Below are 16,404 nucleotides of genomic sequence, written 5' to 3'. Positions count from 1 at the left end.
CTAGATGGACGTTTGAATTTGTATATTCAAATTTTACTTCCTTTTTGATTTTCCTGTAGCTTCTAGGTATAGACGTTCCATAAATATATGTCTTTCATCTTTCTGTCTCTCTTGAAAGTTTTTTAAGTTGTACCAGGTATGATGGTGGGCATCTTTAGTCCTATCATATGGGGGTCTAAGTTAGGAGGACTGCAGGCCAGCTTGGGTTACATAGTGTGACAAATTGGAAGCTTTGTCATCTCTTCCCTCATTACAAAAGAAAAAAGAGTCGGATGTGGTGGTGCACACCTTTAGTCCAGCAGAGGCAGGTGGATCCCTATGAGTTCATTAGTTTTGTGCATATATTTTTTATGTGTACCCATCAGTGCAGGTGCCCATGGAGTCCAGAGGGCACCAGATCCCCTGGAGCTGGAGTTATAAGCATTTTTGAGCCAAATATTGTGGATTTGGGGAACCAAATTCAGGTCCTCTGCAGCAGCAGTAAGAACATAATCTTATTGAGCCCTCTCTGCAGCATCTTATTTTTATCTATCATCCATCCATCCATTTATTTATGGTTTTTGGAGACAGGGTTTCTCTGTGTGACAGCCCTGGCTGCCCTGGAACTTGCTCTATAGACCAGGATCTCCTGGAACTCACAGAGATACGCTTGCCTCTGCCTTCCAAGTGCTGACATTAAAGTCTTGTGCCAGCACCGCCGGCTTGTTTTTAATTTTTGAGACAAGTTTTCATATGACCCAGCACAGCCTGGACGTTCTATTGTTGGGTTTCATGTGTGGGGGTTTCATGTTTTGTCAGCATGTGTCACAACTTGCATGCGGTGCCTGTGGAGGCCAGAAGAGGGTATTAGATCCCCTGGAACTGGAACTGGTGGTTGCAAGCTGCCATGTGGCTGCTGGGAATCGAAACCAGGTCCTCAGCAAGAGCAGCTAGTGATCTTTTTTTATTGATATTTATTGAGCTCTACATTTTTCTCTGCTCCCCTCCCTGCATCTCCCTTCCCCCCTTCAACCCTCTCCCAAGGTCCCCATGCTCCCAATTTACTTGGGAGATCTTGTCTTTTTCTACTTTCTACTTTCCATGTAGATTAGATCTTTGTGAGTCTCTCTTAGTGTCCTCATTGTTGTCTAAATTCTCTGGGATTGTGCTTTGTAGGCTGGCTTTCTTTGCTTTATGTTTAAAAACCACCTATGAGTGAGTACATGTGATAATTGTCTTTCTGTGTCTGGGGTACCTCACTCGGTATGGTGTTTTCTAGCTCCATCCATTTTCCTGCAAAATTCAAGCTGTCATTTTTTTCTGCTGTGTAGTACTCCATTGTGTAAATGTACCACATTTTATTTATTCAGTCTTCGATTGAGGGACATTTAGGTTGTTTCCAGGTTCTGGCTATGACAAACAAAGCTGCTATGAACTTAGTTGAACACATGTCCTTGTAGCATCCTTTGGATATATACCCAAAAGTTGTATTACTGGGTCTTGAAGAAAGTTGTTTCCTTATTTTCTGAGGAATCACCACACTGACATCCAAAGGGGTTGTACCAGCTTGCACTCCCACCAGCAAGGCAGAAGTGTTCCCTTTACCCCACAACCTCTCCAGCATAAGTTGTCATCAGTGTTTTTGACCTTGGCCATTCTTACAGGTGTAAGATGGAATCTCAGAGTTGTTTTGATTTGCATTTCTCTGATGACTAGGGATGCTGAACATTTCCTGAAGAGTCTTTCAGCCATTTTAGATTCCTTTGTTGAGAGTTCTCTATTTAGGTCTGGACTCCATTTTTTTTTATGGGATTATGTGTTCTTTTGGTGTTCAATTTCTTGAGTTCTTTGTATATTTTGGAGATCAGACCTCTGTCTGATGTGGGGTTAGTAAAGATCTTTTCCCATTCTGTAGACTGTTGTTTTGTCTTGTTGACCGTGTCCTTTGCTTTACAGAAGCTTTTCAGTTTCATGAGGTCCCATTTATTAATTATTTCTCTTAGTGTCTGTGCTCCTGGGGTTCTATTTAGGAAGTAGTTAACTGAGCCACTGTGTTCAAGTGTACTTGCCACTTTCTCTTCTAAAAGGTTCAGTGTGGCTAGCTTTATGTTGAGGTCTTTGATCCATTTGGACTTGAGTTTTGTGCATGGTGATAGATATGGGTCTATTTTCATTCTTCTACATGTTGATATCCAATTATGCCAGCACCACTTGTTAAATATGCTTTCTTTTTTTCCATTTGGTTTGAAGATGTATGGATTGATATCCTAGTCTTCTGTTCGATTCCATTGGTCCCCCTGTCTGTCCTTATGTCAATACCAGACTGTTTTCAGTACTGTAGCTCTGTAATAGGGTTTGAAGTCAGGGATTGTAATGCTTCCAGAAGTTCTTTTTCTGTACAGGATTCTTTTGGCTATCCTGGGCTTTTTGCTTTTCCATATGTAGTTAAGTACTGTTCTTTCGAGGTCTTTGAAGAATTTTGCTGGGGTTTTGCTGGGCATTGCGTTGAATATGTAGATTGCTTCTGGTAAGATTGCCATTTTTACTATGTTAATTCTGCCTACCCAAGAGCATGGGAGATCTTTGCACTTTCTGGTGTTTTCTTCAATTTCTTTCCTCAAAGATTTAAAGTTCTTGTCATACAAGTCTTCCACTTGTTTGGTTAGAGTTACTCCAAGATATTTTATGCTATTTGTGGCTATTGTGAAGAGTGTTGATTCTCTGATTTCTTTCCCAGCCCTCTTATCATCTGTGTACAGGAGGGCTACTGACTTTTTCAAGTTAATCTTGTATCCTGCTACATTGCCGAGCAGCCAGTGATCTTAACCACTGAGCCATCTCTCTAGCCTCTTTAACAGGTCTTTCCAGTTATTTTGAGGGATGTCAGATTGCTGGCCGGTTATTTACAACATTCCTTTCCCCTTCCTTTAATATTATTTTTATGGCATATTAGGATTCATTTGGAGGTTTTGTACTTTTTAGTGATTTGTCTGTGTTAATTCTGTATTAACTAATTTGCAGGAAAAAATTTCAGAAAATTAATTTAGAAAATTAAAAACTATCCTGTGGAGTTTTTGCTTTGTTTTGTTTTTTTGTTTTTCAGGAGAGGATTTCTCTCTTCCCTTGGCTGTCCTAGAACTCACTCTATAGACCAGGCTGGACTCAAACTCAGAAATCAATCTGCCTCTGCTTCCTCTGTGCTGAGATTAAAGCCTTGTGCCACCATCACCTAGCAAAACTGCCCTGTTTATTGTTTCTGGTGAAATATAGGATCATTTTTCAAGTTCCAAAAAGTTTTAAGAATTTTATTTTCATTTGTAGTAAATTTATAGATTTTGGAACCTATGTCATTACTAAAGCTTTATATGTATTTTATTCAGTGTCTCTTACTCGTTATAGCCTTACTATTAAAGCTTTCTTCATTTTTATTTTTATCTTTTGTAGTCCAGGCTGATCTTGAATGTGGACTCCTCCTACCTCAAGCTCTTAAGTACAAGGAGTATAGGCATATCTTTCACCATCTCTTATATATCAGTAATTTTTACATCAGTTACATAACTTTTTATTATAATATTTCCTAGGTGTTTTTGCATATTGATGTTACTGTAAGATTTTATATATTATATCATGATATTATTATATAATATATAATTAATATATCTCATTATATATCTGTTATTCAGCAATTATTGGAGTTCCATAGATTTCATATACACATATCTCACTTGTTTCTTAAACGTGGGTTCATAAAATTTAGTTTTTTTCAAGATTAATTTATTAAGTGGGGGAGATGGTGGCACAGGCCTTTAGTTCCAGTACTTGGGATGCTGAGGCAGGTGGATCTCTGAGTTAGTCTACAGAGTTCCAGGACAGTCAGGGCTACATAGAGAAATCCTGTCTAGAAAAACCAAAAGAGAAAAAAAATACTCAATAGTGTTTCTTCATTCAGTCTCTGAGCTATATACTGTCTGTGTTAAGCACTAAGATCCACAGAGCTTTTGCTTATGGTAGTAGCCCAGGTATCTGCCAGTATTAAGAATATTTGTTGATCCAGTGAGTAAACACTATAGAATATGTGGCTGGATATGGTGGTTCACACCTATAATGCCGGTACTCAGGAGCTTGAGGCAGGAGAATTGCTATGAGTTTAACATCAGTATAGACCTCAGAGTGGGACCCTATGTCAGAAAACTAAAACACCAGAAAAGAAGCTATCGACTCTGAGCTGTACTATCTCACATCCCCTCGGAATGTACAGGAATGCTGTTGGTAGTATCGGTGCTTGTTTGTGTCACTCTGATAGGTGTGAGTGGTGCCTCACGCTGGTGGAGTTTTGGTTTGTTTTTTGGCACTTCTGGGATCAAGCCCAGGGCGTTGAGCAAATAGGCAAGTGTTCTACCACTGAGCTACACCCCTAGCCTCATCTCCTGACTATGGATGGGAATGGCTTTCTGTGGACTGCTTGCTGAAAATGTTAAGGACAGTGAAGGACTGGAGCTTTTGCCCTGGTTATAAGTAGCAAATAAGCCTGCCAAAGTTGACAGACGCAGGCAAAAGACCTGAGACTCCTGCATCAGGAACAAAGGAACCCACCACCCAGGATATCAGCAGAATAGGCTTTATGTACAGTGTACCTTTGCCCCACAAGTCCCATGAAGGCAGAGTCACAGCTAAGGGGTTCAAGATTAAGGAACTCAGATTTCATGACTTTTGTTAGCTTATTGACTTTTACGGGGACGGACATGGTATACTCATTCGACTTTTTTTTTTTTTTCGAGACAGGGTTTCTCCGTAGCTTTTCGGTTCCTGTCCTGGAACTAGCTCTTGTAGACCAGGCTGGCCTTGAACTCACAGAGATCCGCCTGCCTCTGCCTCCCGAGTGCTGGGATTAAAGACGTGCGCCACCACCACCCGGTATACTCATTCGAATGCATGGTAAATAGCCTCTCCCCTTGTTCTGAACAAGAACACTTTGATCTCTTTTCTTTTTACATTTCCAGTTATATTTTGTATATGTTTGTGGATGCATCTATATCATACTCTATGTGTGGAGGTCAGCGGATAACTTGTTGGAGTTCATTCTCTCCTTCCACCATTTCAGACTCTGGGCAGCAAGCTCTACCTGCTGAGTTGTCTCGCCAGCCCTAGCCCATACAGAGTCTTATTAAGTAGCTCAGGTTAGCCTGAAACCTACTGTGTAGCCCAGGCTGCCCTTGAGTCCATGATCCTACCTACTGCCTCAGTCTGTCCAGTACTTGGATGACCCCAATACCTGGACAGAAAGTTCTTTCTTCTTTCTTTTCCCTCCCTCTCTCCCTCCCCTCCCTCCCTCCCTCCCTCCCTCCCTCCCTCCCTCCCTCTCTCTCTCTCTCTCTCTCTCTCTCTCTCTCTCTCTTTTTGTTTTTCTCTGGGTAATAGCTCTGGCTGTTCTGGAAGTGACTTTGTAGACCAGGCTGGCCTCAAACTCATAGAGACCCACCTGCCACTGCTTCCTGAATGCTGGAATTCAAGGTGTGTACCACCATTGCCCAGCTTAGAAAGTTCTTTCTTGAGAGTTTTGCCTCAGCAGTTTTTCCTGTAATTTTTGTTTTCTAGGGGCTTGTCTTTCCTTTTTTTTTTCTGTCCAGGAGACTGGATTTAGTTGTTCTGCTCTGTGTTATACTCCCACAAGTATCCCCACATTGGCACCACCTAGGAGAAGCACAGCCAGAAGAGCCCGAGTTTGGCTCCTGCTCTAGCCATTGCTGCAAATGCACAGGGTTGTTTGTCCCTGTGGCTTAAGAAAAGGGAATGGCAGTAAAGTAGGGGCTGGAGAGAGAGCTCAGTCAGGAAAGTACCTGGGGAGGCCCACTTGTACTCTCAGCACTGAGGAAGTAGAAGGGCCCCTGAGGCTCAGTGGCCAGTCAGCCTAGCCTAATTGGTGGGAGACCCTGCCTTTTGGGGGGGGGCAGAATCCTGAGGGATGACACTTGAGGTTGACCTCTGGCCTCCATGTGAGTACATGCACATACCCCCTACCCACCCACCACCAGACACAGTAGAGGAGAAAGGTTTCCCTTGTGCCTTTCTCCTGCTTAGCCAGAACTTGAACTTTTCCTGCGTTTCAGGACTAGGGAAATGGCAATCTCACTGAGGGTTTGGTTTTCTCCCGTACATATTTATTCATTCTCATTTTCTCTTTCTTTCTCTGCCTCTCTGCTCTTCTCCCTTATCCCCTTCCCCTTCCCCCCCATAACCCCCCCCCCCCACACACACACACGCACGCGCGCACACACTTTTGAGCATCCCCAGAAGAGTGTTCAGTGTGCCCTCTCTATCTTTGCAGCTCACGTGGCAGTCAGGTCTTTTTCTCTGCATCCACTCATCTCTGTGGTCTGCTTTTGGTTTTGGGTTATGCCTGACTTCCTTCTGAGGTTTACCTAGTGTCTGCATACCTAAATATTCAATCAGAGGGTGAGGTTGTGCTCAAACCTCTCTGGCTAGTAGGGCTTTGGTTCTGAGCGGCAGAACCTGTGTATATAGAGACAACATGAGGTGGCTCCAGAAAACATACGATGGTCTGAAATCTGAGTGCATGCTTTGGCACATACACAGATCCACTAGTCGGGTGCGAGTTTCATCTCTTTTTTGTGTATGGTGTATGTATATGTTCATATGAGTGTGTAGATGGGTACACATGTGTGGAAGCCAGAGGTCAAAGTCGGGTAGACCACCTTCTTCAATTGCTGTTCTCCTTATTTTTTTTTTAAATATTTTTATTTGTCAGATGTGCTGGCACACATTTTTATTTTCAGAACCTAGGAGGCAGAGGCAGGCAGATCTCTGAGCTGGAGGCCAGCCTGCCTGGACTACATGCCATCCAGAGCTATATAATACAACCCTGTATAAAAGTTTTAAAAATTAGTTACTTAGTATGGGTGAGTGTGCTTGTCACCACATACTTGTGGAGATCAGAGGACTTTAGGAGTTGGTTCTTCCCTTGCACCATGTGGGTTAGAGGGATAGGATTCAGGTTATCAGGGTCGGCAGCCAGCACCTTTACCTGCTGAGTCATCTTACCAGTCCACCTTAACTTTTGAGTCAGGGTCCCTCACTGAACTATCAAACTCCATAAGGATCCTCTTCGATACCCATCTTCCTCTTGAAGTAGATTGGTGCTGCCAGGAGCAGAGTGTCTCATTGTCATGAAAAACCCTAAGTTGTTAAAACATTAAAGGCCATATTGTGGACCTATTGACGAAGTCCTTGTCAGCTTTTCCTCTAGGAGTTTAAAACTTTATGCTTAGGTCTTTAATCCAGTATTAGTCTCTCTCTCTTTTTAGCTCTTTTCAGTTTATTGCATGAAGGAGTTACGCTAGTCCAAGTTAAAAGTGGACCCCAAATGGTTACATTATACAAGCTGTGAGGTTTTTAAACTTGTGACAAGGGATGGGAGGGAAATTCTACTCATTGGAAGGAAATCCTCTCTTAAGCTTTAGAGTCCAAGCACTTAAAACCCATGAATCTTCATCTGATCATCCTTAGCCAGTCCAATCTCTATTAGGAACTGACATATGTTCTTGCACTGGTCACCCTGTAGCTGAATTACTTCTCCATGTTCTGGATGCTCAATTACAGTGCCATTGCAGGCAAATTTCTTCTTAACCGCCTTCACTAGTTTCTTTTTATCGTAATCATCAGCGATCCCTTGGACAGTGGTAAGGGTCTTCCTGCCGTTTCTCTGTTGAATTCTTACATGGATATAATCCTCAGTGCCAGCAGGAAGCAGGTCATCATCCTTACTTGCATCAGCAAAGGGGTTGAAAGAGTGGAGGTTCTGATACGATACTATTCCTTTTCCTCAGTGGAAACGGCCTGCAGAAGGGCAAGGGGGACGGGGGGGGGGGGGGGGGGGGGGGAAGGGGAGGGGGGGAAAGGGAGAGCATAGGGAAGCGAGGGGACTCGAGGGGGAGGCAGCTGAGTCCTCGGCAGCGGCTCAGTGACTGGGGCCAGTATTAGTCTCTTGAGGTGCACTGTGTTTTTCAGGCCATCAGATTAAAGTCTTTCTTTAGTATGATTCTGCTTGAACTTTCTATGTTATACTTTGGGCTTTGCACACTGTCTTCCTTTCCTCTCTTCTTTTCTCCCCTATGGCTTGAAGATCTTGACTCACTTGAATTTTTCTACATGAGTGTTGTATTTTAGTAATATGATACAAGTTAATTTCCATTCTTTCTCATTTCTTTTTATCAGGAAGAAGATGAGCCTAAAGTCTGAACGCCGGGGAATTCATGTGGATCAATCTGAGCTCTTGTGTAAGAAAGGATGTGGTTACTATGGGAACCCTGCCTGGCAGGGGTTCTGCTCCAAGTGCTGGAGAGAGGAGTACCACAAGGCCCGGCAGAAGCAGATCCAAGAGGACTGGGAACTGGCAGAAAGGTAAAAGGACCTCACTGGCTGGCTGGAGGTGGGTATGGCTACCAGTGACATAACCAGGTACAAGGTCCTGTCATTGCTTAGCCATGCTTTTCTTCTATCAAGAGCTATTAGCAGGTCAGCTCATCATCAAGAGAAGATTCTTTCTGCTCTCTGGTCAACACTTACTAAATCTCTTTTAGTGGATTCTCCATTTTGTGTTTGTTGATTTTCCATTTGAGTGTGCTATTCTTACCTCTTATGAAGGCAAGCATCCTTTGTGGTGAAGATGAGTGATATGCTGCCTCCAGGGCTCGGCAGGTGGCTCTCAAGAATTGCTTTCCTCATTCTTCTGACTTACCCACAGTAGTCAGTACTAGTTAGTTTATGTACATGGTCCTGAAATTGTGACCATTTGATTTTTCTTGTGAAACCAGATTACTCTGAAGTAGCTGTGTCGTCTCTAAACACAAGTATGACAAAGATTAAAAGATAGAAGTGCTGGTAAGGGGCTGGAGAGATGGCTCAGAGGTTAAGAGCACTGGCTGCTCTTCCAAAGGTCTTGAGTTCAGTTCCCAAGAACCATATGGTGGCTCACAACCATCTGTAATGAGATCTGGTGCTCTCTTCTGGCCTACAGGGACACATGGAGGCAGAACATTGTACACATAATAAATAAATCATTAGGGAAAAAAAGCAAAACAAACTAAATGGTCTGTAACATTTGTAATTCAGTCATCCTCCACATAGGTTTTGTAAAACAGTGCAGTGGGTGCCGGGCGATGGTGGTGCACGCCTTTAATCCCAGCACTTGGGAGGCAGGGGGATCTTTGTGAGTTCAAGGCTGGCCTGGTCTACAGAGCAAGTTCAGGACAGCCAGGGATGATGCTGGTGTGTTCAGGGGCTTGGAAAATGCCAGGAAGAAAGCCTACCCTTTGCCATGATATCCTGTAGACTGTGGTAATATGGTCAAACCAAACGCTAGCTTTTGCTGCTTTTCCTTGTCTAGTCACTTAATATTTGTTGAATAACTACTCTGTTCACGTTCTCGTCTGTGGTGGGTGAACTCAGAGAATTATGGCCTGTGATCTTAACTGTGGAGCCATCTCTAGCCTCTTGAATTTTATATAGCTACTTACATTAGTGCGAAAGTATAGATATTAACAGGGTAACTTCTTGGGTTTATAATCTTTATGGGTTCTTTGCCCCACAATGAATTCCCGAATGATAGTTGGTTTGCAGTCAGAGTTCCTCATCATCTGGAGACCATTATATCCAGCACACAGTCAATCTCATCATCAATGATCCTCCTGTCTCTGCCTTCCAAGTGCTGGGGCTACAAGTGTAAGCCACTATGCCTGACTAGAAGCCACACTTTATCTATAATTTCCTGTTGAAAACTGTCCTTTCGCTTAGTAGACTCCTAGTCATCTTGTAGACCTGCCCCTAGTGTTACCACTGTAGACCCTTAGACCTCTCCTCTGGTGGAGTTTTTCCATCCTGTGTTCCAAGAGCACTTGCTTAACACTCTGCTCTAGAAAGTGTCCCTCTCAATTAGGGAAAAGAGCTACATCATCCCATCCCTAATTTTCAATGCTGATGACTGAACCTCATGCTTGCTGGGCATGTACTCTGCCTCTGAGCTGCATCCATCACAGCAAGACCATTTCCTTCTTTGTTTATGAAAGGTCCTTCCCTCCCTCCCTCCCTCCCTCCCTCCCTCCCTCCCTCCCTCCCTCCCTCCCTTCCTCCCTTCCTTTATTTATTGTGATTTTCCTAGACAGGGTTTTTCTGTGTAACAGTCCTGGCTGTCCTGGCATCTGCTTTGTAGACCAGGCTGGTCTCGAATTCACAGAGATCCGCCTGCCTCTGCCTCCTGAGTGCTGGGATTAAAGGTGTGTACTACCACTGCCCAACCATGAAAGCTTTTTTTAAAAAAAGATTTATTGTTTTATTAATATGAAGTTTTGCTTACATGTATGTATGTATGTGTGCCTGGTGCCTATGGAGTTCAGAAAAGGTCGTTTGATTCCCCTGGAACTGGAGTTACAGATGTTTGTGAGCCACCATGTGGGGTGCTGTGAATTGAATTTAGGTTCTCTGAAAGAAAAAGTACTCTAAACATCTGAGCCGTCTCTCCTATTGTCCAACACCGCTGATGGATTCAGTTTTTATTTGTGAGTGTATGACATGTGTATGGGGACCTGCAGAAGCCAGAAGCAGTAGTCAGATTCCCTGAAGCTGGAGTTATAGGTGAATGTGAGTTTCCTGACATGGGCTCTGGGAACTGAATTTGGGTCTTCTGCAAGAGCGGGAAGTGTTCTTAACTTCTAAGTCATCTTTCCAGCCTGCTTTTATCTTTTAAATAATATATATTACATATATACATTTATGCATATGTGTATATGTACAGACACATGTATATATGCAATGTATACACACACAGAGATAACTTATTTTTATTTTTAATTAATGTGCATATGTGTATTGTGTTTCTGTGTATTTGCATGTGAGAGCAAGCGCCTGAGGAGGCCAGGGCCATCAGATTCCCTGTGAGTTGCTAGGTGTGGGTGCTAGGAATTGTACTCAGGTCCTCTGGAAGGCAGTATGTGCTCTTAACTGCTGAGACATCGCTCCAACTCCATAACATACATACGTTTCATAATCTTTATAATTTAAAAATTATCTACCTGTCTGTCTGTCTAGTTTTGTGAGAGGGGTTGTCTCCATATATAGAGGTCAGAGGTTCTCTCTTTCTGCTTTATGAGCTTTGGGGATTGAATTCAGGTCATCAGGGTTGGTGGCACGAGCCTTTTTATCTGACCTACTGAACTACCTTGTTGGCTGATGTTTTGAGGCAGGCTCTTTCTTGTCTCCCAAGCTGACTTCAAACTTACTGTGTCAAGGATGACCCTGGACTTTACCCCCAAGTGTGTGCCACCGTGTACGCAGTGAGGGGACGAGCGCAGAACTCTGTGAGTGTTGGGCAAGCAGTCGTCAACTGAGCGCCATCCTAAGCCATACATTTTTAAAATTACATTTCTTTCTATATTTTTTTAGATTTATTTTTATGTATGTGGATGCTTGCATGTATGTATGTAAGTATACCACATGTGTCCAGTGTCTGAGGAGACCAGAAGAGGATGTCAGATTCTCTAGAGCTGGAGTTATAGGAGGTTGTGAGCTGCCCTGTGGGTGCTGGAAACCAAACCCAGATCCTCTACACAAGCAACAAGTACTTTTGGACACTGAGCCACCTGTCCAGCTCCTACATTGATCTTAGCAACCTCCTTTAGCCCTGTTTCTTTCTTTTTTTTCCTCCTCCTCCTCCTCTTCTTCCTCCTCCTCCTCCTTCTTTTTCTTTTTTTTTTTTAAGACTGAGTTTTTCTGTGTAGTCCTGACTGTTCTGGAACTCACTTTGTAGGCCACGCTGGACTGGAACTTAGATCTCTACCTGCCTCTGCCTCCCAAGTGCTGGGATTAAAGGTGTACACCACTACTGCCCAACTATAGCTCTGTTTCTTAATATGAAAATTTGAGACAGGGTCCTAGTCTGTAACCCAGGCTGACCTCAAACTCAGCAATCTTGCCTTAGCCTCCCCAAATGTAGAGATTAAAAGTGTAAAACCTGATTTATTATTATTATTATTTATTTATTTGAGGTGCTGGGTGTTAAACCTATACATCGGATCTTCAGCAGCTATATAATTTCATCTTACAGCTGTGTGCTCAATGGCTCAGACCCACCTGGTATATTTAGCTCCTGTTTATGAAGTCTTCAGCTCCTCTTCAGTCATTTAAACAGGATCTCTTAGACCCTGGGAAAGCTTGGAGAGGAGACTCCAGTCATTCACAATCCTCTTCCTGAATTTCAGGCTTCAGCGGGAGGAGGAAGAGGCCTTTGCTAGCAGCCAGAGCAGCCAAGGAGCCCAGTCCCTCACATTCTCCAAGTTCGAGGAAAAGAAAACCAATGAGAAGACCCGGAAGGTCACCACAGTGAAGAAGTTCTTCAGCGCCTCTTCCAGAGTGGGATCCAAGAAAGGTAATTTTCTCTTTCCTTCTTGTGTGACTAAATAAACAACAGACTAGATCTAGAAAGAGGTGGACTCAGTCTTTTACATCTGTAAGCCTAAGAGAATTCTAGTTCAGATTTAACACAGAAATCTAGTTTGATGGTCAAACAATACATGAAATATACTCTCTTTTACTCAAAGATACTGTCTTTTAAAGAAGCTATTTATTCCACAGGAGAACTAAAGGGAGTTGAACTGTGTAGCTCTGTTTATAAAGCTCTCTATTATTTCTTCTTCTTCTTCTTCTTCTTCTTCTTCTTCTTCTTCTTCTTCTTCTTCTTCTTCTTCTTCTTCTTCTTCTTCTTCTCCTCCTCCTCCTCCTCCTCCTCCTCCTCCTCCTCCTCCTCCTCCTCCTCCTCCTCCTCTTCTTCTTCTCCTTCTCCTCCTCCTCCTCCTCCTCCTCCTCCTCCTCCTCCTCCTCCTCCTCCTCCTCCTCCTCCTCCTCCATTTTTTGGCCTTGTTTTCCATGTGTAATAACCGCTGTTTATAAATTATCAGAAGTGGCTCTTTCTGGGATCGAAAGTCACCTGAGAAATTTTTCTCTCAAAGTTTATTTCCTATGCTAGTAGGGAACATACAGATAGGAGAAGGCTCATTTGGGGCTCTTGAGTAACTCATATTAAATATTTTCTTATAGATGGATTTGTATTATTTCATCTATTTTGAAAATTTTTATTTGTTTATTTTTTACTTGTATGTCTGTGAACTGCTTTGTGCCTGGTATGTCAGATGCTTTGAAACTGAAGTTACAATGGTTGTGAGTTGCCATGTAGGTTCTGGGAATCAAACTTGGGTCTTCTTGATGAGCAGTCAGTGATCTTAACCACTGAGCTATCGCTCCAGCTCCTCATTCATCTACTTGAGTGTGTGTGTGCGCATATACTTGTGTAGGCCAGAGATTGTCATTGTGTATCTTTGATTGTTCTCTATGTTTTTCTTTTTTCATTTTTCTTTTTGGTTTTTTGAGACAGGGTTTCTCTGTGTAATATCTCTGGCTGTCCTGGAACTCACTCTGTAGATCAGGTTAGCCTCGATCTCACAGAGATCCGCCTGCTTCTCCTCCCCAAGTGTTTGGATTAAAGGCGTGCGCCGCCGCTGCCGCCGCTGCCGCAGCCACCACCACTGACTGGTTTCCACCTTATTTTTGTGAGGCAGAGTCTCTTAATGAACCCAAACCTCCCTGATTTAGCTAGACTGGCTGGCCATTGAGTTCCAGGGGTCTTTGTCTATCCGCCAAGATTTGGGATTATAGGCTTGTGCCACCATGCCCAGCTTTTGTGTGAACTCTGAGGGTTGAACTGAGATTCTCATACTGTGCAGCAGAGAACTTTACTGAACTCACAGTGTGGCTCAGGCTCACTTTAAACTTGGGATCTTTCTGCCCTCATCACCTGCTGGAGTAAGAGTCACACACCACCACATCTGCCTTTTGCTTTTTCAGTGTTAGGAGTTAGACTTTAGCCTTTAACATTGTAGCTGTTTTTGTGGGTAGAAAGCTTCAAAGTCAGCCAGGCTGTGGTGGCACAGGCCATTAATCTCAGCACTTGGGAGGCAGAGGCAGGCGGATCTCTGTGAGTTCAAGGCGAGCCTGGTCTTCAGAGTGAGTTCCAGGACAGCCAGGGCTACACAGAGAAACCATGTCTGGGGGGATAAAATAAGAAAGCTTCAAAGTCTGTAAAAATCCTTCATTTCTAAATAAAGGCATTGGGTCACAGGTTACTTAGGTAAGTTTGCAAGCAAGCTTTCCACTTGAGCCTGCTTGCTTGTTGGCCTTTGTGTGAGTACACTCAGCTGATAATAGGGGCAGCTTCAACTTGCAGTCTAGACCCATGGTCAACTTTGTTATTCTGTGACTGTATTTTACTTCCTCTATATGCGCTCCTGTTAGTTTATTTATATTAGTAGTACAAAAGAAAGCTCTTAAGCCAAGAGAGTGTGGTTCAAGCAAACACAATCTCCTAAGGGATTTGAAGAATTTGTGTGTATGTGGTAAGTGTACATGTTTGTGTGGGTATGTGCATTTGTGTGTGAGTGGGTGTGGAAACCATAGGTCAACATTGAGTATCTTTCATTATTCTTCTTTTTAATAATTTATTTAAATTTATCTTATGTGCATTTGTGTGAGGGTGTTAGATCCCCTGGAACTGGAGTTACAGACAATTATGAGCTGCCATGTGGGTGCTGAGAATTTAGCTCAGGTTCCCTTGAAGAGCAACCAATACTCTTAACTACCAAGCCATCTCTCCAGCTCCTCGTTATTCTTACCTTACTATTTGAGATAGGGTCACTCAGTGAACCTGGAGCTCATCACTTTGGACAGACTGACTGGCAGTGATCTCCTATATCTGCCATCCTATTGCTGGGATTACAGACACATGACACTTCACCTGGTTTTTTAGTGGGTACTGGGAGTCAAATTCAGGTTTCCATGATTATTCTACAAATACATAACCCTTGCCACCTTCTCAGGCTGCCTTTATTCTTCATAACCATTCAAATCAAATTAGCAAGGGTATTATTCTCTTCATATATCAAAGATTAAGTTTGACATAATATTTGGTCTGTCCTTCTAACAAGCATACATAGCAGGTGACTTGCTCACTGACTTATTGAGTGATTGAGGTAAGATCTCACTGTGTTCTCCATGCTGGCCTCCAGCTCCTGGACTTCAGTGATCCTACTGTCTCGTCCAGCTCCTGGACTTCAGTGATCCTACTGTCTTGTCCAGCTCCTGGACTTCAGTGATCCTCCTGTCTTGTCCAGCTCCTGGACTTCAGTGATCCTACTGTCTCGTCCAGCTCCTGGACTTCAGTGATCCTCCTGTCTTGTCCAGCTCCTGGACTTCAGTGATCCTCCTGTCTTGTCCAGCTCCTGGACTTCAGTGATCCTCCTGTCTTGTCCAGCTCCTGGACTTCAGTGATCCTACTGTCTCGTCCAGCTCCTGGACTTCAGTGATCCTTCTGTCTTGGCATGCTGGTACACTTGTGCCCTCCTGTTGGCGGAGGCTGCCCATTTGTTCCCGGCTACCCAGACTTGAAATAACCCCTCAGAAACTATATTATTTAGATCACTGCTTGGCCAATCACTTAAGCCTAAAGCCTATTGCTTGCTAGCTCTTATATCTTTGGTTAACCCATTTCGATTTTATATTTTACCATGAGGCTCATGGCCTACCAGAAGGTTCTAGCTGGCAGCTCGCATCTTTCCCCTCTGGTGGCTACATGGTGTCTCTTGACTCCACCTTCTTTCTTCCAGCATTCAGTTTAGTTTTCCCTGCCTAGCTCTATTCTGCCCTGCACAGGCCCAAAACAGCTTCTTTATTAACCAGTGGCATTCACAGCATACAGCATACATTACCCTCCTCTTTGGTGGTGTTGTTATTATTAATGTGTAAGAGTGTATGCATGTGAGTGTCATGTCCAGGGAGCCAGAAGAGGGCCTTGGGTCCACTGGAACTGGAGTAATGAGTGCTTGTGAACCATTCAGTGTGGGTGCTGAGAACTAAACTGGGTGTTCTGGAAGAGCAGTGTGTGCTCTTAGCCCCAATCCATTTTTTTAGCTCCTCCAGGACTATTTAGGTTGAAATAGCAGATGCTGCAATAATAATAGGGTGGTACAGTGTACTTATAAAGAACCTGCCTGGGCTTGGGATTCCAATCTGGTTTCAAATCCCAGCTCTTCCTTTTACTAGCATGTGGCATTGGACAGGTAAGTGGTAAGTTCGCTAAGATTCATCTGTAAGGTGGTACTATCACCCACCTTGTGAAATTGTTAAGAATTAATGAGTGGTTAATGAGCATAGTGCCTGGCACCTACTAAGCGCTCCTTGAACGATAGCTGAGGAGCGGCTTTCCTTTTGGCCCAGGGTTGCTCAGCTGGAAAGCCTTGTATACTCTTTAGCTGGGTGATAGACAGCTTGAGAATCCTGTTTGACTGGATGGACTTGAACCGCAAATTG

At 43.5% G+C, this 16,404-nt stretch overlaps 1 protein-coding gene and 1 pseudogene across 5 annotated transcripts in view; one reads left to right on the top strand and one right to left on the bottom strand.

Moving 5' to 3' along the window:
- Rabgef1 (RAB guanine nucleotide exchange factor 1) overlaps nt 1–16,404 on the top strand; it is a 51,142-nt gene that overhangs the window by 11,052 nt on the left and 23,686 nt on the right. For all 5 annotated transcript variants that reach the window (XM_075977758.1, XM_075977761.1, XM_075977780.1 and 2 more), the window contains exons 2-3: nt 8,212–8,397; nt 12,249–12,415. In XM_075977758.1, coding sequence (XP_075833873.1) covers nt 8,219–8,397; nt 12,249–12,415 — 346 coding nt within the window. In that variant the 5' untranslated portion in view covers nt 8,212–8,218. The remainder of the gene's footprint in view (nt 1–8,211; nt 8,398–12,248; nt 12,416–16,404) is intronic.
- Nucleotides 7,469–8,188, bottom strand: LOC142850820 (eukaryotic translation initiation factor 1 pseudogene; annotated as a pseudogene).

Source organism: Microtus pennsylvanicus, chromosome 1 (assembly GCF_037038515.1).
Source record: "Microtus pennsylvanicus isolate mMicPen1 chromosome 1, mMicPen1.hap1, whole genome shotgun sequence".
Taxonomy (NCBI): domain Eukaryota; kingdom Metazoa; phylum Chordata; class Mammalia; order Rodentia; family Cricetidae; genus Microtus; species Microtus pennsylvanicus.
This window is presented reverse-complemented; position numbering and strand designations above follow the sequence as displayed.